Source organism: Rhinolophus sinicus, linkage group LG15, assembly GCF_036562045.2.
Source record: "Rhinolophus sinicus isolate RSC01 linkage group LG15, ASM3656204v1, whole genome shotgun sequence".
Classification (NCBI taxonomy): Eukaryota; Metazoa; Chordata; class Mammalia; order Chiroptera; family Rhinolophidae; genus Rhinolophus; species Rhinolophus sinicus.
This window is the reverse complement of record NC_133764.1, coordinates 14351414-14375022: the sequence shown is the minus strand read 5'-3', so window position 1 is coordinate 14375022 and position 23609 is coordinate 14351414. Positions and strand designations below refer to the sequence as shown.

At 48.9% G+C, this 23609-nt stretch overlaps 1 protein-coding gene across 13 annotated transcripts in view; it reads left to right on the top strand.

Moving 5' to 3' along the window:
• The window catches only part of RAP1GAP2 (RAP1 GTPase activating protein 2), a 206957-nt gene that overhangs the window by 53471 nt on the left and 129877 nt on the right, over positions 1 to 23609 (top strand). Inside the window, exon 1 of one of the 13 annotated variants that reach the window (XM_019755484.2) lies at positions 3212 to 3324. The exons of 9 other annotated variants lie outside the window; for them this stretch is intronic. In XM_019755484.2, the coding sequence (XP_019611043.2) occupies positions 3284 to 3324 (41 nt within the window). In that variant the 5' untranslated portion in view covers positions 3212 to 3283. Of the gene's footprint in view, positions 1 to 3211; positions 3325 to 15821; positions 16433 to 23609 lie in introns of those variants that run through there. 3 more of the 13 variants (XM_074320127.1, XM_074320124.1, XM_019755482.2) reach the window with 3 other exon arrangements.

Below are 23609 nucleotides of genomic sequence, written 5' to 3'. Positions count from 1 at the left end.
TGTCTGGCTTGAGGCAAAGCTGGATCCCAGGGCTCAAACAGTCCTGCAGACCGGTATGGTCACCGGTGGCAATTTAAATCTAAATTAATGAAACTTAAGTACAATTGCAAATTCTGTTCCTTAGTTGCACTAGCCTCATGGCGAGGGGCTACTGTATTGGACAACACAGATACAGAATATTTCCATCATCACAAAAGGTTCAGTTGGACAGCGCTGGTCAAGGTTGAAGGCCAGACTCCTCTGGTGGTCTTCCCAGGGCCGGACAAGCCCAGAGATTCTACCCAGTCTGTGAGTTGACACATGCTGCAGACATGTTCCCAGACCTCCAGTGCAGCTGTCTGAACCGCACAAATCCAGTGCTACTAGGTGGCGCTGCGGAGGCGGCCACGAGCTGTTACCTGGCAGCTGGGAGCTGTGTGAACAGGAGCAGAGATAACTTGGTACATCCAGTTCAAGTGTAATAACTTGTGGGACCTGGATTCTCCCGCATTCGCACTCAGACACCCACAGTCAGACACCCATATACATTCAGACATGATCACACACACATCTGTCACTCAGGGTCACACACACAGTCACATCCAATCTCAGAAACACAGTCCCCAAAGAGGCACAAGCTTGGCTGATGCCACATTCCATTATGACAGCAACAAAAATAGCACTGGCTCTGTCACCTCATTCCATCCTCACTACTGTCCTGTGAAATGGCTCCTGATGTTCTTCTCATTTCAAAAAGGAAGAAGCCAAAGCTAGGGGAGTTTAAGTGACCGGCCGTGTCACACAGCCGGGATTCTGGTCATGTGGGACTGGGAGGGCTGTGTTCAGAGAGGACACATCAGATGCCTGTGTCTTATTTGTTTTGGTCTCCCACCCTGGGGCCTACGTTCCTTGGAGTGAATTGGGACCCAGGCTTTGTCAGGGGAGCCCCAGCGATGTCTGCACGCCCCGCCTCCCACATGGTGTGGGTTCAGGAATTTATAAACATCTGAGGAAGAAAATCTTAGGATTCTAATTCAGTTACAAAACCATCTTTTTCTTGGTGTCTCACAATCCACTCCTAGGCAAGTACAAGTACCGAGTAGTACTCGTGTGTGGTGTGGACGGGCCTTGAGCATACAAAGTAATGTGGGCTGACAGCTACTTCTCCAGGAGCCGAGCACTGCACGCTCCCCTCAGGGTGAGCTGTCCAGAACTCACAGCTCACATACCCACTGAGTAAAGGTCAGAAGAGGTGGCCATGTTCCTGAATGGCTGTTTAATAGGTAAGGCAGCTGGCCAGAGTGCAAAACAATATTAGCGCAATTACTGATTAAACAGAATGGGGAAACAATGAAATTAGATGAGAGATAGTGTACTGATCCCAAATTCCGTCGACTAAGCAGAGTTTGTCTGGAAAAAAGGACGAGGAGGTAGGTGGACGCATGTGGCTATTCAGAAACGAACATCCAAAATCTTTGAAGGATGCCTCTGTCCAGTGTCTGGTTTCGCCTAAAAATTTATCATGCTCCATCCCTTTTAAACATAAGCTTATCACTAGTGTTTCTCTTACCTGTCACAGCAGGGTCATTTTTGGCTCACAGTTTGGACAGGAGGAGGGAGAGGAAGAGAGGGAGAAACTTTGCACGTGTAACTGGGTCAGAATTGGAATAGAGGAAGCAAGAACACAGGAAGTTCATGCCTTTGAGCTGTGAACAGCAGCGAGGTCTGAGGCAGGAGAAATGAAGGGGTTTGTTTATCTAATGAATATTCAGCGGGCACCTCCCTGTGCCAGGCACTGTTTTAGGTGCTGGGGATCCTGGCTCTGTCACTCACTAATGAAGCTCTTGGACAAACCCCTGAACCTCTCTGAGGTTCTGTTTCACTATCTAGAAAGTGAAGGCGATACACGTCCCTACCGTATAGGGATGTTTGAGGGTTAAATGAGCTCACACTCGAAACGCACTTAGCGTGGTCCTTAGTGCTCACGACTGTAGCTGTTATTGAGGATACTGAGAGTGGTTAGGTGACTCAGAGCCTGGTCCTGTGCCCAAGTTGCTCACAGTCTCTGGGGGAGACACACATTTAACAACCAGTGCCGGTAGAGATATGGGACAAGCACTGAATTCTTCCTGGGGGAATCACTATGGCAAGGCTCCCTGAAGGAGGTATTTGAAGGTTTAAAAGGAATCTCCTAGGAGGGGAGTGTTGCAGGGGGCATTTTAGACTGAGGGAATGACCAGGGCAAAGGCACAGGGCAGGACAGCATGTAGAGCTGTTTGAGAAACAGTGAGTCAGGTACTGAGGCCAAGTGTGGAGTTGGCTCAGGGAGGCTTTGAATGTGGTGCTGAGGAGGGGATGGGGAGCCCCCTGTCTCCAAGGCAGCTTTGGGAGTCCTGGGAATGGAGTAGGGAGGTGAGGAAACTCGGTCCTGAAAAACCCAGAGGTAGGGGACTGGGGCTAGAGGGGAGGGACCTAGCCAGGGCCGTGTGAAGGTGGAATCCTCAGGTGATGTCCACGTGGGAAGTGTGAAAGGAGTCCTGTAGAATCCAGGGTTTCATGCCCAGAGGATTTGCAGAGTTGTCATATGGGTCACTGGGGAGCGCAGGAGGGGAACCCAGTTTGCAGGGGGAAGATAATGACTTTGGCCTTGAACAAGGAGAGTCTGAAGAGCTTGTGGGTAGTCCCTGTGGAGTTTGAAGTTGGTTCTTGAGCTCAGCTGAATGAATATGGAACCATTTATTCAAGTGCTCGTTGCTAAGCGTGTTCTGAGTGAGAAAGTGGACCACTTGAATCCGGTGGGGCCTCGTGGTACTTTCTAATGGGGGAAGTAGACAGGAACAGAATAAAGAGCCTTTGTGGTCTCAGATAACGTCCAGTCTCATGAAGGAAACAGGACATTGAGGTGATGGGGGTCAGGGCACGGAGGGGTGGGCTACTTTAGGTGGGTGGTCAGGAACAGCCTCTCCCTAGAAGTGACGAGGAGCCAGCCACGAGGATACCTGGGGGAAGAGCATTCCAGGCAGTGGGAACAGCACAAAGGCCTAGAGTCAGGAACAGACTTGGAAGGTGTGAAGATGAAGAAGAAGAAGGAGCAGGGGATAGGATGGGAGTTTGGTGGGCACGTCCTGGGTTGTGGGCAAGATGGGAACACGGGCAGTTCTCCCTCTACGCCAGCAGGTGGCGCTGTTAGCCCAGGACTGCCCTCTCTGGGATGTGGCCAGGCCGGCAAGGGGCGGGGAGAGTAGGTGCCTTGACCTCAGGTTTGTAACTGAGGGATGTGTGCTCCTGCCTCTGGGGAGATGACATGCACGCTCCTGGGAGCCACGGCCAGCGCCAGAAGAGCAGGTGACGATTTCTGAACCGTTCTGCTCCCTCTGCTGTGTCGTTTTCAGTGTTTCTTTGCTCATCTCCCCTCCAGCGGTGATTGTTCCCTCCCTGTTTCTGGGTATCTGCGTCTTTCCCCTCTCTTTGCTTTTCAGTCTTGCTCTCTCTCGGTCTCTGTTCCTCCCCTCTCCCGTTGCTCCCTAGCGCAGCTGCTTCCTGTCTCAAAGATTAATTACTTTCTCTCCTGATGTAGCTTAGATGGAGGGCATGGTGAGTTAGAGTCAGGGAGATAGTTTCTTATCTCTGTTGCCTCCCCCTCCTTCCGGGGGCTTCTCCATGAAAGGCCAGGGCTCTCGTAGTGACCCCCATCAGCAGAGAATGCCGCCAGGGACCCCTCACTCCATGACCCCTTGAGTCTGCCTCCCAGTGCCATGTCCTGCAGCCGGGGCTTCAGCTGGTCTGAGAAAGGAGAACTGGACAGCAAAACAGATGGCATGAAACAGCAGAAGAGCTCCGCGTAGGGTCTGTTAAGAAAGGGTCAGTTTAACTGACAAAGATAAAGCATCTACTCCACCCTACATTTAGGCCAGGCCCTTTGAATGATTTCTACGTGGAGACTGACTGGCTGCAGCCTGGTGTTGACCTCCTGGCTATTATCTGTCAGGGTTAAGGCTGTTGGGTGAACACAGTGGTTAAGAGCTTGGTCTCTTAAAGCCTCCTGCCAGGGGGGAAGTCTCTTGTGTTCAGTAACGCCAGTCTCTTCCTACGGTCTACTCCCCAGAGTAGCCACTGTTCAGAGTTTGGTACATATTTTTCTAGATATTTAAAAAATATTTTTACATGCGTCTTAAGTAACTACAGATGTCCTTACGTGCAGACTTAGCCCATTCCTTCCAATCATCGTATAATAGCGGGCTTATGAATGTATCCCACCTACTTGTCTGTTTCTTTTCTAAATGGTCGTTTCTGGTACTTTTTTACTTTTACAGAAAATGCCTCCGTGAACATTCTCATTCTCAGACTTGTCTCTATACACACATGCGTGTATTTGTCTAGACTTGAGTACATCTAGAGGTGATATTGTTGGGTGATTGGGTAGGTGACTTTTTATTTTAATAATGCTGCTAACTTGCCCTCCTGTTTCTACACCCACCACTAGTAGGCGTGTACATTTTGCCAGTCTGTTGAGTGAAACATCCTATCTGTGTTGTGACTGCATTTCTCTGGTTTCTCCGTTTCTGAGTTTCCCCAGCTGTGCGTTGCCTGCCACACCCTTTGCCCATTCTATTAGCACAGTCCCCTGGAAGTCAGTGGACTGTTGCTCTCTGAAGTTCCTGTATCCGCCTGGGATCTTTGCATGATGGTCTTTGCAGGATGGCCAAGAATATCCTCAACCTCTCCCTTTTCAGAAGCCCCAAGAATCCAGAGAGCTTTATTGACAGGAGGGCTGACCCACAAGTTGATTGTGAGACTGAATGCACTGACTTCTTCAGTCAGGTGGAGAGGGGTTGACCTTGGCTTTTCATCCTTTCACAGTTATTAAGTCCTAGGCTCTGCCAGGATATTCCCTCGGGGAAGCCACAGCTTGGAGCCCAAATGCATTTCCTTTGCTGATTGACTGAGAGGCCAATACTTACTGGGCTAGTCCAGGGGAGTTGTCTGTCAATCTCAAACCCAAGTGCAAGTTCTAAGGGTTGGGTCCCCTGAGAGACCTGAAATGGGCAATTGGATGGGAAAGGGGTGACCTTGGAGACAGTTTCTGTCACTTACAGTCACATCCTTAGAAAGGACCTTAGGCTAGAAAGGACCATCTCATCTAAGTCTCTGCCTTTAGTTCTTAACTCCTCTCTACCGCTCCACCTACCTATATGCTTGTACTGTACCCCTTAGACACTTCAGCCCTCATTTCACAGCTGAGCAAACAGACTTGGAAAGGGGCGTACAGATAATGAGAGAACAGGTCTGTTCCAGAAGCTGGTTCTGCTGGCCCTGACCCAGTGCTCTTTGCACACCAGTCTGCTGTGTCACAGAATACATGCACGCGTGTGTACACATAAGGTCACTCGCCGGACATGTACCCATGTGCATGTGCAGATTTGAGGGCAGGTATAGGCAAGGGTGGTGTGTGTTTTTTTCAACTTTTTATTTTGTAAATTACTAACATGCAAAAATGAGAAAAATAGTGCAATGAGCACCTGTATTCACTCAGACTCACCACTTATTAACATTTGCCACAGTTGATCTTTCTCTGTGTAATGATAATAAAATAAGGTAGTTGCTGGCATTGTAATACTTCATACCTAAATCCTTCAGCAGGTGTTTCCCCAAATAATGTCATTTTCTGACATAACCACAATACTATTATCACCATAAAAAAATTAGTATTAATTTAATACTATTACTTAATATACATTCCATATTCAAACGTTCCCCAAATATAAATATGGATTGTATATTAGATTATATTACTGACTTATTATTAATGGTCACTCATCGCACTTGGTTGTCACATCTTGTTAGTCTCTTTAAATATAGAACAGCAGACCTGGCAAAGTTGTTTTGTAGAATGTACCACAATTTGGATTTGTCTGAATGTTCCCTTTTTCTTCTTCAGTGTTTTCCTTGAATAGTCCTTGATTTTACTGAATAAAGATGAAAATGAGTGACCTACATGCTGACAGCAGTGAGGAAGGGAGCAATTCCTTTTTTATTTGCAGAGTCAGATTTGTGTCATCCTGCCTTCCCTTGAGTAGGGTCGAGGGGACTGTCCCCAAGCCTCACTCCTGGGGTGCACTGGTACATCGGAGTCTGTTTGGTGTTGGGGAAGCTCCTCCTGGGAAGGCTTCTCCGTAGCCCACTTTGGGGGATGCTCCCTTGCGTGAAGGAGTGATGGAGCCTTTTTACTTGCCTAAAGCTGCTGTTTTGCTACTTCATGTGTTTCCTTGAAGATAGAGATATGGTATATTAATTATCTGGACTGCTAGTGACAGGAATTTAATTCAAAAGAGCTTAAGAAAAAAAAAGACACGAAAAGAAAAACAAATCCAAGAAAACTCTTACAAGTGATACATTTAAGAAAAGTAGCTTCAGGTATGGCTGGATCCAGGTGGGTCAGAAAATGTCATCAGACAATCTGTTCCTACCTCTTGGCTCTGCTTTCCTCTGCATTCACTTCATTCACAGGCAACTCGCCTTTCCTAAGACAGCTACTGACTTTGGAAACCTGAGGGAGGAGTAAGCTTCTTCTTTCTATGGTGCCAGCAAAAATTCAGGTGTACCTTCTGTTTGGACCAACTAGGTTTGTATGCCCATCCCTGAAGCAATCACTGCAGCCTGGTGAATAGAGTACATGGATTGGCCAGGCCTGGGCCATGTATCCACCCTAGAGCTCAGGATGGGTAGGTCGTGAGAAGGACAGTCCCACCTGAACCGCAAAACTCAACCATGGTGTCAGGGTATTCCCCAAGGGAAAATCAAGGTCTGTCAACCAGAAGAAGGGGCCTGGGTGCTGAGCTTGCAGAAAAGCAGACTCCACTTCCTCTGGTGACGGGCATGGTGAGCTTCCATTGACTGAGGCATCTCCTCATCTCCTGGGGTCTCTAGTCCTCTTCCTTTTGGATTTTGTGGGATTCTGTGTCTATGGGGACCATTTGTATCTGGGTCACAGTTCTGCTTCTTAGTAGCTGTGTGATCCTGGACAGAAGATTTAACCTCTCTGAGTCTCAGTTTACTCATCTAGCAAATGGGAATGATATTAATATTCCTTCCTTACAGAGCTGTGAGTTTCCAATGGAGTAATAGGTGTGAAAGTGCTTGCAACTGTAAAATGCTGTTCCAAAGGGATGGTGCTTATTACCGTCTGAGGAGATTCTTCTGCTTCAGGGTGAGCGGGGTCTGCCTTCAGAGCTGCCCCTCAGGCAGGTGGGGTAGTGGTCTACACCAGGCCATGGACCCCTCAGGATGGTGACCATAGAACAGGGCAGAGCACTGCCCACAAGGGGACCATCCGAGCCCTTTGCTCATTCTCTGAGCTTCTGATGAGGAGGAAAAGAAGGTGGAATACATGGTTTGGCACAGAGATTCCCAAGTGGGAACTGGGAAAGTGGCATTTGGTGGTATAAGGACATAACATTGCCGGACACTGATCCTCACAGAAAAAGCCATTCCATTAAAAAAAAGTTTTTTATTAGTTTCATGTGTACAAAACAATGTAATAGACATTTATCATTTATACCCCTCACTAAGTGATAACCCTCCTCCCCCAATCTTCTCCCCTCTGACATCACATACATCCGTTACAGTTCCACTGTCTCTATTCCTTATGCTGTGCTCTACATCCTGTGAATATCTATATCTATATCTATATCTATAAAATTGCAGTTGACATTCATTATTGTTCAGCTTCAGCTTCAGGTGTACAGTGCAGTGATCAGGCATCTACATCATCCCTGAGGTGGTCTCCCTAATGAGACAAGTGTCCATCGGATACCTTACAAAATCTTTACAACATTATTGATTATATTCCCCAAACTGACTTTCGTATCCCTGTGGCGATCTTGTGGTTACCGATTGTGCTTTCTAATCCCCTCACCTTCTTTCTCATCCCATCCTCGCTCCCATCTATCAACCTTCAGTTTTTCCTCTATGTCTCTGAGACTGTCAATACTCTTTCACTGCTCCTCACAACCTCAGGAGAACATCTCAGTCAGGTGCTAACATGTCTTTAACACCTCTACACCACGGGCTAATAATCCTAACTAATAGGGAGACTGCATCTTGGGCTCAGGACCTTGGGCAGGCAACAGTGTCTAGCTAGCTAGCTGGAATGTAATAACATTATTTAACTTTCATTATATTTACTTTTGGAAAGGTAGACAAATTTTTAGGGCAGTTTTAGATTTGCAGATAAACTGAGATGATAGTACAGAGAGTTCCCATATAACCCGTAACCCAGTTTCCTCTGTTGTTATTTTAATGTCTTGATTAGTGTGGTACATTCGCTATGATTAATGAACCAATATTGATATATTATTATTAACTAAAGTTCATAGTTTTTTTTTCAGATTTTCTTAGTTTTTTTTCTAATGTCCATTTTCTGTTCTAGGATCCCTTCTGGATACCACATTACACTTAGTTTTCATGTCTTCTTAGGGTCCTCTGGGCTGGGGCAGTTTCTCAGACTTTGCTCGTTTTGATGACCTTGACAGTTTTCAGGCGCACAGATCAGGTAGATCATACGATGTCCCTCAATTGGGACTTGTCTGATGTTTCTCTCACGGTTAGGGCCACATGAAGGTCACGGCTGGCTTTACCTGGAGACGGTCTTATAACACCTTCTCCACGTCTCCTCTGCCATGACAGGCTTGATGGATGGTGTTCACACGAAGCTGACTGCTGAGTCCAACTCCCCATAACCTTGAAACTGCTCTAATGTATTAAGGAGAAGTGAATAATTGGGAAACTTTGGTCACTGTGACCCATCATTTGTGACCCATGCCACTCCTGTCCTGCTTTGTGATTATGAATGTGTGTGTGTGTGTGTGTGTGTGGGGGTGTGTGTGTGTGGGAGGACGGCGGGGATATTGGGGGCAGGGGAGAGAATGGACGGAGCAGTTTGGAGCCTTGGGGTTAGAGGAAAATGGGTTTAGCTTTTGAAGATGCTTGGGACTTGGGGAGGGGTAAGATAGTGGGAACTAAGTGGGGTTTTCCCTAAGGGTGGAGGGGAGTTGCTCACCAAAAGAGAGCTTAGGTGACAACAGGAGTGATGCAGGCAAGACAGCTGGAAGAACTTTCCTGATAGAAAGGGCAGAAAAGCAGGCCTGGTGTGAAGCTCGCGACTTGCAGACACACAGCTGCTCAGCGGGAGGCTCAGAGCTGGGGAGTCTGTGTCCACAAGGAAGATAAGCTTTGTGTTTGCCAATGAGGCTAAAAGGACTTAATGTCAGGGTGCGAAAGAGCCATTAACACACCAAAGAGTCCAGAGTCCGTAGTGAAGGAAAATCCTCGCCGCTAAGCCAGAAGGCTTTGATTCAGCCCACCACTAGGAGCAATTTCCTCTGGAAAGGAGTATCCAACCCAGAATTCTTTAGGGACCCAGAGAAACGAGATTAGTTAAGACAACAGAAAAAAAAAAAAAAGAATTTATCTGGAATCAGCTAGATGGGGCTCCAACTCATGAATGTTCTGGTTGACCAGGCTTGGTAACACACACACACACACACACACACACACAGGCCAGCTGCCTTCTCCTCTCCTATGGTGAAGCCCTGGGGAATGCAAACACTGCACTACCACCTAAGCCCTGCTTCGCACAGTGGGTGTCTGTGTGTCTGTGTGTCAATAAACACTCTGCTCAGACACAGCGGCACCTCAGTCTTTCTCAAAACTTTTGCCCGCAGCAAACATATACAAGTCAGGAGGAAAAATGGGGAGCCAAAGAGAGGTTCTACAGCTGGGGTCAGAAAGCCCCCCAGCGGCTCCCTCTGATTTTTGTCAAGCTCGGTTATTTGGTTTCCCAGTGAGGGGTCATTGTGAGCAAGAACTTAAAATAGAGAGAAAGGCCACTTAAACAAGTATATGCCAATTGCTTTCACATGCATTCTCCTTTAATTAATGATAATATCTACCTTTTTATTTATTTACAAAATTAATATGTAGTCCTTATAAATTTGTGAATAGAAGAAAAATACAAAGACAGCAATAAAAATCATAATTCCGGGAAGAATCGCTATTAACCTTTTCTTATACTATGAGCATTTCTTTCTTTCCTTCCTTCCTTCCTTCCTTCCTTCCTTCCTTCCTTCCTTCCTTCCTTCCTTCCTTCCTTCCTTCCTTCCTTATGGAAAATGTCCAGCACATACAAAGTAAATAGAATCGTATAATGAAACCCCTGCACAATTATTAACATTCTGTCGTTCTTGTTTCATCTATATCTCTACTCACTCCACTTCCTACTTTATTATTATTACTATTATTAATTTCAGTTCTTTGTTGAGGTAAAATTCACCTGTGTTGAAATGCCCATATCTTAATTATACATTTTGGACAAATGCGTCTCACCACCCTATCCTGACATAGACCATTTCTATCCATCTTTCCACAAAACACCCACCCCCAGAGGCAGCCACTGTTTTCATTTTTTGTACTTTAGATTGTCTGTTTTAGAACTTTGTTTAAATGAAATCATATAGTATATATATTTTACATCTGGTTACTTTCACTCAACATAATATTTCTGAAATTCATCATGCTGTTGTTTGTATCAGTATTTTGTTTCTTTTTATTGCAGTGTGGCATTTCATAGTGTAGATATACTGCAGTTGGTTGATAGGCTGTCTGTTTTGAATAAATCTATGAACATTTTCCTACAAGTCTTTGGATGGACCATGCATACTTATTTAATCCTTGCAAGAATCTTGGGAACATGGCACTGTTGTTACCCCCACTTTACAAATGGCAAAACTCAAGCTCAGAGAAGTTCAATTTCTAGCCCAAGGCCACACAGATAGTAAAAGCTGGAGATGGGATTCTAGCCCAGGTTTGTCTGACTGCAGGGTCTTTTAGTTTTTATTCCCACACTGTGGAATCTTTGCATCACTGCTGATTGAGATCATTAAGTGCAGGGACAAATGTGTCCTCGCCTTAATGGCCTGTGAGTCCATAACTGAGTGTTGGCTCGGTAGAGTAGGGGATATTGATAATAATGGCTCTGAGTCACCAAGAAAAGGTTACATTAAACCTGTCTTTAAAAAGGACAAAAATATGGAAGACATTGTCGAGAGGTTTTTAGTCAAGGTCATTACCATCAAAGCAAGCAAGCAAGCAAACAAAAGTTTTGCCACTCAAAGTTCTGTTGTCTGGAAATCTCACTTAAGTGTAATGTATCATCTCCCGAGGAAGCCAGGCACAGAAGGCATTACTTGGTATATAAAATAGTATATAAATAATACATGTATAAGAAACCATTCTGTTTTTCTGTAGAGCCAAACAGAATAGATTTTTGGAAAGTCTGCTGGTTCTTGCTTTGAAAGATGTTGCTAAGCAATGTTGCTAATATTATGGAAAGACATCTTCCCTCCCCTCTTTTCCACTCAGCCCCAGAAACCCTAGAGCTGGAAGTGTCTTTGGTGGCAGCAGCAGCTGGGGCGGTCTGGTAATCAGTGAGGTGGGGGCCAGGGGACCCTGGGTGTGAGAGGACCATGTTGTAGGCCACCAGCCCTCGGCCTCATTGGCTCCTGATTCTTTGCAGTGACCCCTGGGCAGCCTCCATGCAAAATTCACTTTTTCATGTTCATCAGAAATTTCACACTCAGAAGAATCCTTTTAAATGTTTCTACTGTGGGGAAAATTATGGTCATGCTGCTTAGATGCATGGAGTCAAAATTCCATAAATGAACCAAAAAGAAATATTTTAAATACCTTCAGTAACCCAAGAAATAGATGAAGAACTCCTTTCTTTCTCCTCCTGCCCCGTTTTTAACCCCTGAATGGGAAAGCAGCAAAATTCTGATGGACATCATGCATTACAGACTCAGGGTACCAAATGATGTGCAGCCCATGGGTGGGGTCTGTGGGTTGCCTCGGGGCATGGCTTCCTTTCCCCAGAGCTCGGAAATGCCGCACAAGTCACCAAGATCTGTTTCCAAAAGCTGAGCCAATTTCTCGCCAGAACTTCAGTATGATATGTGTGGCTCCAGGAAAGTACAGCTAAGCTGCGGTTCCCAAGCGTGGCTTTTAGGCCTCCCAGCCTGGCCTGGGTATGGCCTGTAGTTGTCAGTGAAGGACCCTGTTGTGGTGGGATGGACACTTTTGGGGTGGTCGTGGGTTCTTGAAGGGAGATGAGGAGCTGGGAGAAGAGCCAAGGTGTTGGCAAAGTCTCTCTCTCTCTCTCTCTCTCTCATCAAAACAGAAACTACTTCCTTACCTCAAATGACTTTCTCCATCTTTCCCTTATCCACCCCCTTCCTCTCTCTCGCTCCTTCCCTCCCTGTCCTCTCTCTCCCCCTTTCCTTTCTCCTTTTCTCAAATGGTGGTATCCCAGAGCCGTAACTGTAATGTGGCCCAGCAGGGGGCGCTGATGTACCAGCCAAGCATGAATGTCAGGCTTTTTTAAACCAGCACAGGTGTGTGTGCCCCGCACAAGTGAGAGGTGAGGGAGGTTTCTGAGTGATTTCTCCCAGTTGGTGTGTGTATGGATTTGCCCCCAAGGCATAAGAGAATGGGGGTGCCTGCCTCTCTTGAACAGGTCTAAAGCTGTTTGTTTGCAGCTCTTGAATTGCTCCCAAGCTTTTGTGATGCACGGGTTGGCTGGGGGCGCTGTCTCTGCAGAAGGGGCGGGGCAAGGAAGGCATCTGAAGAAATCTGGTTTTCCTAAAGGGCCCCACCCCGTGGCTCCACAGCCCCTCTTGCTGCACATCTACTCCCAAACCTAGCCAAGAACTGTTGCAGTCATTTTGCAAAGCAGCGGAGGCCGTGGGAGTCGGAGGTGGCGTGGGACGAGGGAGTACTGGCTCCACGCTCTCTGGGAGACCTCCGGGAGGCTCTGGCAGCGAGGCTGATTCCCAGTTTCACACGGACGGGCCTCCTGGAGCGGCTTCACAGGCACAGAAGGCCCTTTTCTTCAGGACCAAGCATGCGTGTCTGTCTGTCTCACTCCACTGGCCCCTTAGGACGGGACTGTGCAGCTGTCTGCCCTGTGTTCATGATTAACTTCCCTGTCCCCCTCCGCCTCAACTCCCACCCAGGCCCCCGAGCCTTTGAGTTTCCCCAGATTGGGGCAGAGACTCAGGTTGGCAGCTGCCTGGCACTTTGTTCCCAGGGACTGTGGACTTGGGGGAGGGAGGGCTGAAACGGGCCTTTCAGGTCCTGTGACCTGCGACCCTGCTGGGGATAAGCTGCTAGGTGGATTGGGATCTGGGAGAAGACCCTTCTCTGACCTCTGCCGCCCTCAGCACCCTCGCTCCCTGTGGTCTTGATGTGTCCTGCCATCTCTGTCGACCTCAAAGTGCCACATGGATGTGGCCTTAGAAGACCTTTGAGTCACTAATGTGCAAATTGTTCCCTTTGGGTTCTTTTTCAAACTTTGTGATTTCTTCAAGGACAGTGTCTACCTTTGGTGCAAGTGTGTAGCTAACACCTAAAACTTGTCTATTTTTCTCTTTTAACCAGGGCCCTTCAGGCTCAGAGCCTTCATCAGGCAACAATATTTAGCTAAAATTTAATAAATTGGTATTTGTTTTCATGGTGTGAATGACGAATGATACTGGATTTTAATTTAGGATAACAATGTTTTCTTTGAAAATTAATTAAGTAAAAAAGTGAGTTGATTTCATTAAAGCAAAACAATGAGTTAATAACCGAGTAGTATGGTATTAAAACAAAAACTTGTGGAGGGAATATGTGAATGAGGTGATTTTGGGGAACAGTGGCTGGGTCACATTGCACAAGCTTGGCTGGGATCGTTTTGTGGTTTCGTGTGTGTTAAGTCCTGTTTGTTCTGGGCAAGAGCGGTGGTCTTCCATTTCTCTCTTACCCTAGTCTCTTGCACAAAGCTGGACGCATCCTGAATGTTTAATACATGTTGGTGGAGTGGGCAAATCTGGCATAGACGGCCATTACATTTTCTGCCCTGGATGGGTTCCCTTATGCTGTGATGTTTCCTGTGCAGGGTGTGGGCAGAAGGAAAGGCTCTCCAGGAAACTTCTCCCTATTAGGACCCCTAGGAATCAGACCAGGTTATGGCCTTTGGGCACATCCTTGTGTTTTCCGTCACATTAGGGCTGGAATCAATCATGGTAGCAGAGGAGCTGAGAGGGCCTGGAATCCCACCCAGAATAACAATGAATAAAGTTACCTGCTTGGTGAAAGACATTTTTGCCTTCATCCCAAGGCCCTGTTGCCCACTGATGCACTTGATCTAAAGCATCTCCCAGGCAGTGGGGGATGGGTGGGGACCACCTACACTCACCCACCTGGGAGGGAGTCAGGCCTTGCCCTGAGACAAGCAGCTTACCCTTGTGTATAGATAAAATACACCCCCTGTTGGGCTAGATCTATGGCCTGTGTGCGCCCACCATCCTCCCTGGAGTCTGGCTGAAGTAGTCCTTCAGCCAACCTGTCAGTTCTGTGTACTGCTGGAGGCAGGAGAAGCCGGGGCTGTATGTGCTGTGCTCTGCCCTCTTCCCTACCGAGGGCACTCATTGCCCCATTCTTTTTCCAGGCTGGTTCTCAGGGCACTACTGGTGTAGTCCTTGCAGCTGGCCTAGCTTCAGTCCCACGGATGGGGCCTGGGTCACTCACTCTCGGGCTATAAATAGATGTCCATCGGGATATTTGTGATCCCCACCATCCAGGCAGGCTCAGGGGGGCTGAGGCCATTGCTAATGGATGCTTCATAAATAAACCAGGCACATTTTGGCTCCACTCTGGTGCTCCCTCTCCTCTACTCCAACGCCAATGCCAGCAAGAAACTATGCTCACAGGAGACGCAGGGTTGAGGACTCAGGCCCTTGAATTTATCTGCAGCCCCTGTACCCTCTCTAGCAAGGTCCCCTTTTCTGCCTGGATTTTATGTGCTTGCTTGAACACCAGACGGTATAAAAACCAAGGCAAATTGCCTCAGGGACCTCTTTGGCCCCAACAGGGCTGTTTCCAAAGATGGACTAATTGGCTTGTTTTAATTCCCTCCAGCCCTCTGCCCGATTCCCTTCCCTAGGGGGCTGGAAGGAGAAGCAAAGCCAGTAGTTTTGCAGGGATGGTTGGTGGGGGTGGTAGCAAGAGGGGGCTAGACTTCCAGGCAGCAAATGGAAGTGAGTGGGGCTTAGAAGCACCTGCGCTCTTAGCAGAGATCAGGCCATGCCCCTTTTCTCACCAGCCGGCTCGACTTCCGTGAGGATGAAGCTTGCACGCGGTGCGCAGGAGGGGAAGACCGAACGCGGGGTGTGTGCGGCGGCCAGCGCAACGGCCCGGGTGCTGGTGGGGTGGAGTGTTCCCTGCGTCTCCCTGGCAACATGGGATGCGAGGCCGAGGTGTAGCCGAAATTGATCATTGACCCTGTGTGTGTCTAACTCCCAGAGCCCGGAAAACAAACGTTAACAGGGAACTGACCCCCGCCCCCGTAGGCGCCCACGCTGGAGTGGACCCACCCACCCCCTCCGCACCACGATCCTTTCCCAGACTTGGGGAGAGGGAGAGGTAGTGTCCGGCAGAGTCAAAATGCCAGGGAGCCTCGGCTGGGGAAGGCGGGCGCTTGGCGCTGGGTGCCTCCCTCACTGTCCCGCAGCATGGCCTTGAGGCCGGGAGGCCCGCGGCGGTGCCCGCAGGCGGAGGCAGTTTCGCTTGGACTGAGGACGCGCGGTGCTTGTTTTTTCTCTGTTTTAAAGACAGTGACAGCATCAGAGAAGTATCCCGGCGGGCCGGGCTGGGAAAGCGCGTCAGCCTCCTTTGCCCAGGGAGGGAGCCCGGCCCGGCCAGCAGGGGCGGGGGACGGGGAGCGCAGAGGAGGAGACCGAGAGGGGAGGCGAGAGTAGGGCGGAAGCCCAGGCGCGGGGCAGAGGGCGAAGGCGGGCGCCGAGCCCCAGGGAGCGCTGAGCGCGAGCGGAGCGCCTCCGGGTGCTGGCGGCCGGGCCGCCAGTTCTCCTGCAGCCCGGGTGCCCGGGGCTGGGCACAGGAGGCGGGGCCAGGGCGGGGTCCCGGCGCGGGCGGCGCGTCTGAGCGGGAGCCCTCGAGCCACCCGTCCAGGCCGCGCCCGGAGCGAGCTTTGGAAATGCTCGCGCTCAGGGAGCGGACGCCGGCCGCCCCGCGGGCCCTGAGGAGACGCTGAAGGTCGCCGGGAAGTGAGCGCCCAGTCACCTGACCCCCGGGGCGCACCTAGGCGGGGCGGGGCCCATGCGAGGCGGGCAGCCGGGGGCCGGGGCGCGGGCGCAAGGGCCGGGAGCAGGCGGCGCAGAGCGCGCGGAGCCGGGCCGGCGGGGGCGCGCGGCGGGAGGGCGAGGGCGCGGCCGGGCACCGGCGGCGGCCTCGCCATGTCCCAGCCCGCGCGGAGGATGCATTCCCGAAAGGCGGGGATCCGCGCCGCCGTGGTGCTCATCGGACTCCTGCACAAATCCCGAAAACAGAATAAAGAGAAAAGGTAAAGCCTGGCAGCGCCACCTACCCCTCCCCTCCGCTCTCGTGCTAAAATCCCGTTTTCTTTGGGGTCGACTTTTCCAAAAGGGCGTGTGGCTCCGAGTGGGATGGGAAAAAGCCTCCATTCCAGGCGCCGTCGGGGGAGCGAGTTCGGAGGTTGGCCCCTGGCACTAGCTGTTAGGAGAAAGCCAAGGCAGGGCTTTGGCTGGGTCGGAGGGCGGCCGGGAGGGCCCTTAGGACTTCATCTCCAGCAGACGGGCCCCAAGTCCTAAGCCCCCACTCTCGGCATTTGCGGATCGCGGCGTCCTTCCCGAAACCTGCAGCGCGGGGAGCATTGATCCGACCCGGGCGACAGTCCCTGGCTCAGCCCGAGTGGCTCAATGCACTGTGGATGCCATTTGCTTCTCTGCAACTTGGCTGATCCCTCGATGTGCCCGCCAGGCCGGGATCTGCTTGCTTTGCTCTTGGTTCAGGCAGGCAAGGAGCAAGTTTGGATGCTGCTTCAACCTCCACCCGCCCCTCCGTTCCCCCTTCCCCGTGTCTCTCTGTCTTTGGGTTTTTCTGTCTGTAACTCTTCACCTTTCTTGGGATTACTCTACTTTCCTGATTGTTTGCTCCTGGGTATTGAAAATCCTCTCTGCTGTTTCAGAGATCTGATCTGTAGGAGAAGAGGTATGGGGTTTTGGGTGGGCAGAGGAGCTTCTACGGCAGCTTCCTGGGCTCCAGCCCCCAGCTGCAGGCTTGATGTCCAGAAGATCCCAGGGAGCTGCCCACACAGGCTGGCACAGCCTCTCTCCTCTGCTAGAGCACAGGAGCCCCAAGCTTCCCAGCAACTGGGGGTCATGGGAGCTGACTGTCCACAGAGATGTTGTGGGGAGTTGACCCTGCTGGGTCCTAATTTCCAGAGGAATTTTGGAGTGATTAGTGCTGTGCTCTGCATTAGATAAGAGCTAAGACTAGGGCAGGAGGGACAGAGACATCTGGCTGGTGACTGGTGGCCACTGGGCTTGCCCAGAGGTGGTGTGCCTGGGGTAGGTACTGGAGCACTTTGAGAAGCTGGCGTGGCTTGCCCCTGTGGTGCGGCTGTCTGACATCCCTCCCTCCCGCTTCCTATAATGTAGTGTAATTCAATGTTCCCCACGGCACAGGGTGAATCTCCACTAAAATGACTTAAGGTGGTTAAACATGAAATAACCTGAGTCACCTAGTAAGAAAGTTCTTCCCTTTTCAGTTCTCTACTAATCCTTGTGATTTCTTTAAGGGAAAAGTTTCTGGTTGGTGCTAGTCTGGCTTTAACGCCTTTTAAATACTGGCTTATCTCCTCCTTTTATAAGAAAGTGAGAGCAGACCTTTGGCTCAGGGCCTTTAATGGGGAACAGGAACAGTGCCTGCCTACCACTTAGGTTGTTTTTGTACTATTTATTTTTAGGATTCTCTCCTAGTTATGGCCAGGGGTACTGTTTTCCCCTTTGTAGTTGGTGGTGATAGAAAGCCTCACTCCAAGTTGAATGTATAACTCACAAGAGTGAGTCTCTGTAATAGAAATAGTAGTTATAGTACAAATGGTATAGAAAGTGGCAGGAATCCTGCAGGTGATCTAGGAATGGCTGGTGATGGGGACACAATCGTGTAGCAAAAAAAGCTGTGTGCAGGACTCTGGAGCCCAGCGCTCCAGGTCTGGGCCCCATTCTTTCCTAGACTTTGATTCTTTTCCGTACTCTGCCCATCAGCATTTTATCGGTAAGGGCGGGATGAACAAGCCAGCCCTCTCAAGTCAGGAGGATATGGGATGGCTGTTCTGAGACAACCTGGGCCTATTCTGAGGAATGAGAAGGAAGACTTGCTTGATAGAAAGACAGGTGTATCAGAGCAGTGCCTGGCTCTGAGGACAGAATGTGTGGTGGGGGAACGTCCCTGTACCGGGAGCTAGTCCTGTCATGTGATAGTATAGATTTAATTTCCCTGAGCCTCAGTTTCTGTATCCACAGGGGTTGCAAGGCTCAAGTGAGATACTGGGGGGAAGATGCATCTGCAAGGTACAAATGGCTGCATAAGGATGGAGAGGTTTTATCAGAACTGCTCCCATTCTCCTCTCTCTGGGCCTGTGCCCCTAGAAACCAAGGTGAGATGTCTGATGGTGACAGCCCCACTATTAGTCAAGACCAGCCATGCATGGCCCAGGAAGCAGCCAAGTAGGCATGGGCCTGGGTGGGTGGGAGCAATGAGGCACAGGGAAGGACGTGGACAAGGGACAGGAAGGGTTTGGTCTGAGTGAGAATGCTCCAGGCTCATGGCATCTCCACTTCCTCCTGGATGCACTGTGCTCTTCCCTGCAATGCAGCAGACATTGGTGACCCTCCCAGCTCCTGCCTTCATCCCATTCTGCTGTTCCTTCTGCCATCCTGATAGCTTTGGCCATGGACTTAACCTACCTAAGGAGAGAGAGGGATTGCTTTCATGTCGATGCTAAATGACCTTTGCTTCCCTTGATGTAATCTGGAGTTTCTTTTTCTCTAAGCATCTGAAATCAGTTCAGTGCACACTATTGACCCTTCCTCTGTGGGCACCAGCCATGGGGGGCCTGGAGCAGGCTGCAGCTGCCAACCTCTCTTAAGCACTCCCGTACTCCATGCTGGGTGTGAAATTTGCTGAGTTCCTCCTTCCTCCCACCTCTCATCAAAGGGTCAGGTCAGACTCAGGCCCCGTCTTTGTCCTTCCCTGAAGGCTTAATCCATCCATCGATCTTCCCTGTACCTCTAATTGACAGGCTTGTGGAGATAACACTCCTGGCTGTTGGCCATCAGGGATGAAATGGTCCCATGTGGCTTGCAGTGATGGCCCACGGTCCGTGTCATCTTTCTGCTCTCCTCCCAGGCCACATGGAAATATTGCATATTGGGGACAGGTAGGTGTGCCAGGCAGGATGGCAGTGACTCAGGTATCCCATATGGGCCCAGACCCAGGAGACGCCCAGGCATTCTTGGTAGGTCCTGAGAACTGTGCTCAAAGCTCCAGCCTTAGTTTGTCCTCTGGAGAAATGGGTGTAGTGCACATCTGCCTTGACATGACAACTCTCTACAGGAGCTGTGGGACAACCTGGGGATTCTGTTCTTTGTGACCATCCTCCAGGGATGCCATCACCTGGGATCTTGCAAAAATAATGTTGTGTTGGAGAGGGGATTGGATTTGAGCCTGGTTTCAAGGAGGCACCTGAATGAAGCCTTCCTGGGAAACAGCTGTAATGGAGAGCTCCTTGAAAGTGCTTTGCTTTTCAGAGCCTGCTTTCTTATAGACGGGGCAGATCAGGGTGGCCCAGAGCAGCCTCTCAGGAATGACGGGAATAAGTGGTGGGGGGAGCGGTACCCTCTGGAGAGAGGTCAATTAGCATGCATGTGAAAGAAATCCAGTACTTACACAGGGTAGTTATTTTGGGTCAACTCCCACCATGGGGTTTATGAGGAGGAATATATGAATTCACTCGTCATTCCGCAAATCACCAACAGTGGGCTCTGGAGGGCAGAAGAGTGAATCTGATGAATGTAATCTTTCCGTTGTGGGGTATATGTCTAGTGGGTTACTCCTGTGTAGATTATTAGAAAAAGCCCATCCCTAGCCCCGCCCTTTTAAAAACTTTTATTGCAGAAATTTTCAAGTGTGCACAAAAGGGGAGGGACTAGTGTAATACGATACCCAGTTTCAGCCATTATCAACTGATGGCCAATCTTGTTTCATTTATTTACCAACCCACTCCTCCACAAGATTATTTTGAAGTAAATCTCAGACATTATATCATTTCATTTTTAAATATTTCAGTATGCATCTTGAAGAATTCTTCTAAAAAACACATTACCATTATTATATACTCTAATTAACACTAATTTCTTATTATTGTATTCAATCAGTGTTCAAATTTCCCCAACTATCTCATTAAAGTTTTCCCAAATTTTTTTGAGTCAGGATTCAAACAATCCAATGTGATTGGTGATATCTCTCTTTAGAAGTTTTCTCTTCCAACTCTTTTTTTTCCTTACAGTTTCTTTGTTGAAGAAACTGGGTTGTTTTGTCTTCGGGAGTTTCCCACAGTCAGGATTTTGTGGATGGTGTCTTCTCCTGTCATTTAACATATTCTGCTGTCCCTTATGTTACCGTAAGTGGGTGTTTAGTTTTAGAGGCTCTGTAAGATTTGGGTTTGATTTTTTTTTTTTTTTTTTGGCAAGACTGTGTTATTGGAGGTTGTCTAGTTGTCTGATTTTCTGATGTTGGCAGTCATTGATTGATTTGTCCTTAGAGTTTGAAGGCTGGTGTTAGGGAGGATATTTGTGTTCTGCCATGAGAGAGCCAGTGACAGCCCTATGAGCTGGGTGGATGTGGGGTGTGAGCCGGTGGGGTTTCCAGGAGCCCTGAGTCCCAGAGTCCCAAGGCTGGAAGGGGTACAAGGCAGGAGCAGATCCATTCCCTGGCTCCAGGACAGACAGCTGCTTGTTTCCTTCTTAGGACCTTGCTGGGTCCTGCCCTTTGGGGAAGGGCCTGTCACTCACTCTCTCTTGTCTGATGTTTGAATGCCCACCCTGTTGGCTGTCATTGCCTTAAAGAATAAACCCTTTAACCAGCTTCCCATTTTTAACCTCACTGAGAGTCTGAGGAGTTAAGGGACAGAGTTTATTCGATTTCTTTTGAGTCACTATTTTAATCTATTTGGTGTACCCAACTTCTTGTCCCCCTTATCCTTTCTCCTTATGGTTCCCAGGGTGAAGTTTTTAAAAAGTCGTATAAAATCAAGTCTTTACTGCAGAAAGCTCTCCATAGGCTTTCCATTATACTTTAAATGAAATCCACACTCCACAGCTGGGCCTGCACCCCCTGCTTGGTTCTCTGCCCTTATCTCATACCATTTTCCCCCTCACTCGCTGTGATCACTGTACCTCTGAAGCTGCAAAGACCTTCTTTCTGTTTCTGGACCATGCCAAGCTTGTTCCTGCCCCAGGCCCTTTACACATGCTATTTATGGTGACTTAATCGACTGCTGCTTCCTCGTCATTGGGCTCTCAAGTCAAATATCATCTCCTCCAAAAGGTCTTGACCATCTAATCGAAGTAGTGCATTCCAGCCGTTATTATTTTACCCTGATTTATTTCCTCTGTGCTACCGATCATTATTATCCACCTTTTGTAGTAAACAGTTTATTGACTGTTCCATCCCCAAAATGTGAGCTGTCTGAGAGCAAGGACTTTCCCTTTTTCACCTCTGGGTCCCCATTGCCCAGAAGAGGAGGTGCTCAGTAAATATTTGCTGAATGAATGAAGGAATGAATAAACAAGACTCACTGATTCCTCCCCAGGTGAAATGTGCCCATTGCCTGTTACTCCTCTGAGTCCTTCGCTGCCTCTGCGTGGTTTGGGGACCCATAGATGTGAGGGTCCAGCCTCGGTCCTGACCATCCTAAGCTGGGTTTGGGCACCAGAGGTGTCCTGACTCTGGGTTCCTAGGTCTAGGGTCCTGGAGCTGCTGTCAGATAAGCAGATACAAAGCAGATCTCCGTCATTCATGCCAGAGAGGGGCCAGTGGGCCTCTGAATTAGTGAACAGTTGCTATTAGCGAATATATATTTTTTTCTAAACGCAGCTTTATCTCTTTGGAGCCTGCGTGGTGCACAGATGGCTGGTTACCAGAATGTTGCCAAATCGAGGGCTTGCCAGGCCTGCTTGGTTAAACCAATGAAAATCACTTCTCTGCAAACGAAGGTGCTGAAGGGTTCAGGAAGTTTCTCAATCATTTTAAGCAGATGAGGCCCTCCTGACTTCCCACCCCCATCACACCCCACAAACTGAGTTTCTTGGCCTCTGGAATCCAGAAAAGTAATGAGGTAGGCAAGATGATGTCAGGTAGACAAGTGCTTTTCATTTTAATAGGTATTTTAAAAAATGAGCTCTGGCAAATGATACTGGTTTTCCATGTATGATAGTTACATAACATTTAAAAAAAGTAAATTTGTTTAAGTAAAAGATCGCAAGTCGATTTAAAGGAAAGAGTTAGGAAAAGCAATAGTCAGGTGGTACTTGGATTTGGGGAAAATTGGGAAGATGGTGAGGAAATACTTGTGGTTTAGGGAGAGTGGTTGGAAGGCGGGGGGTGGGGGAGGCACATTTCTCATCTGTTAAAATGGACCTTATAAGCACCAATGTCCTGGGGTTGTTGAAGGTTGAATGGTGCCTTTCCAGGCTTACTGTTTGCTAGGCCCTGTGCTATCTGTGCATATCTGTGTTACTTTTACCAGGTACTATCTTTGTTTTCCAGCTGAGGGACAGAGGCTTGGAGGTCAGGACCATGCTGTTAGGCGGAATCAGAGGTGGAGGAGCAGGGATTTTTAACCCTGTCTGTTGAGGTCCAGGGCCATGCTCTTAACTATTATATTACTCGGAACCCAGGATAATTTCTTACTCAGTGCGTGGCTTCTGAGAAGTGCCTGATACATGCTGCTGCTGCTTTTGTTATGAACGTATTGAATTGTAACTTACATATAGTAAGTGCGTCAATCTTGAGGGTACAGCTCCATGAATTTCCACATGTGTATCCACTTGTGTAGACACCACCCAGATCAAGATATAGAACTTTCCAGCACTTTCTAGCAGGCTTCCTCATGCCGCTCCACAGTCTGGTTATAATCGCTGTGGAGTCAGGCCCATCGCCTTGTATCTGGGTGCCACCTTGGGAAGCCTCGACACCCGTGATCAAGGGAGGAGCACGTCTGGGATTTTGTGAGTAGGATCTGTGAATGGAAAGTTCTAGTTCAACCCTGAAGAGGATAGTGTTCAAGCATTCACGCCGATTTCTAGGGGTGAGTGAACTTGGTTTCACCTTTTTCTCTCCTTCCAGATACGCTGGGTGGGAACCTGGAGCGGATGCTGTGTTTTATTCATTGCCCTTGGAGCAAGGGTGGGTTGAAAAATTGTCACTTGCTTTTAAGCTTATCAGTTATGAACACTGTTTCGTGAAGGCTGGAACTCCAGCCAAGTCCTTCCCGGAGCCCTCTGGGGGTGGGCTGACCCTGCCAGGCCTCAAGTTAGTCCACTTCTCCGAAGGCTGGAGGGAGCAGGCTCATTGATTAGAGCTGCCTCCTCCTCTGTCCTTCACCTCCTCCCCCTCTTTCTGTTTCTTTACTGTAAAGATCATTACGGGGCACA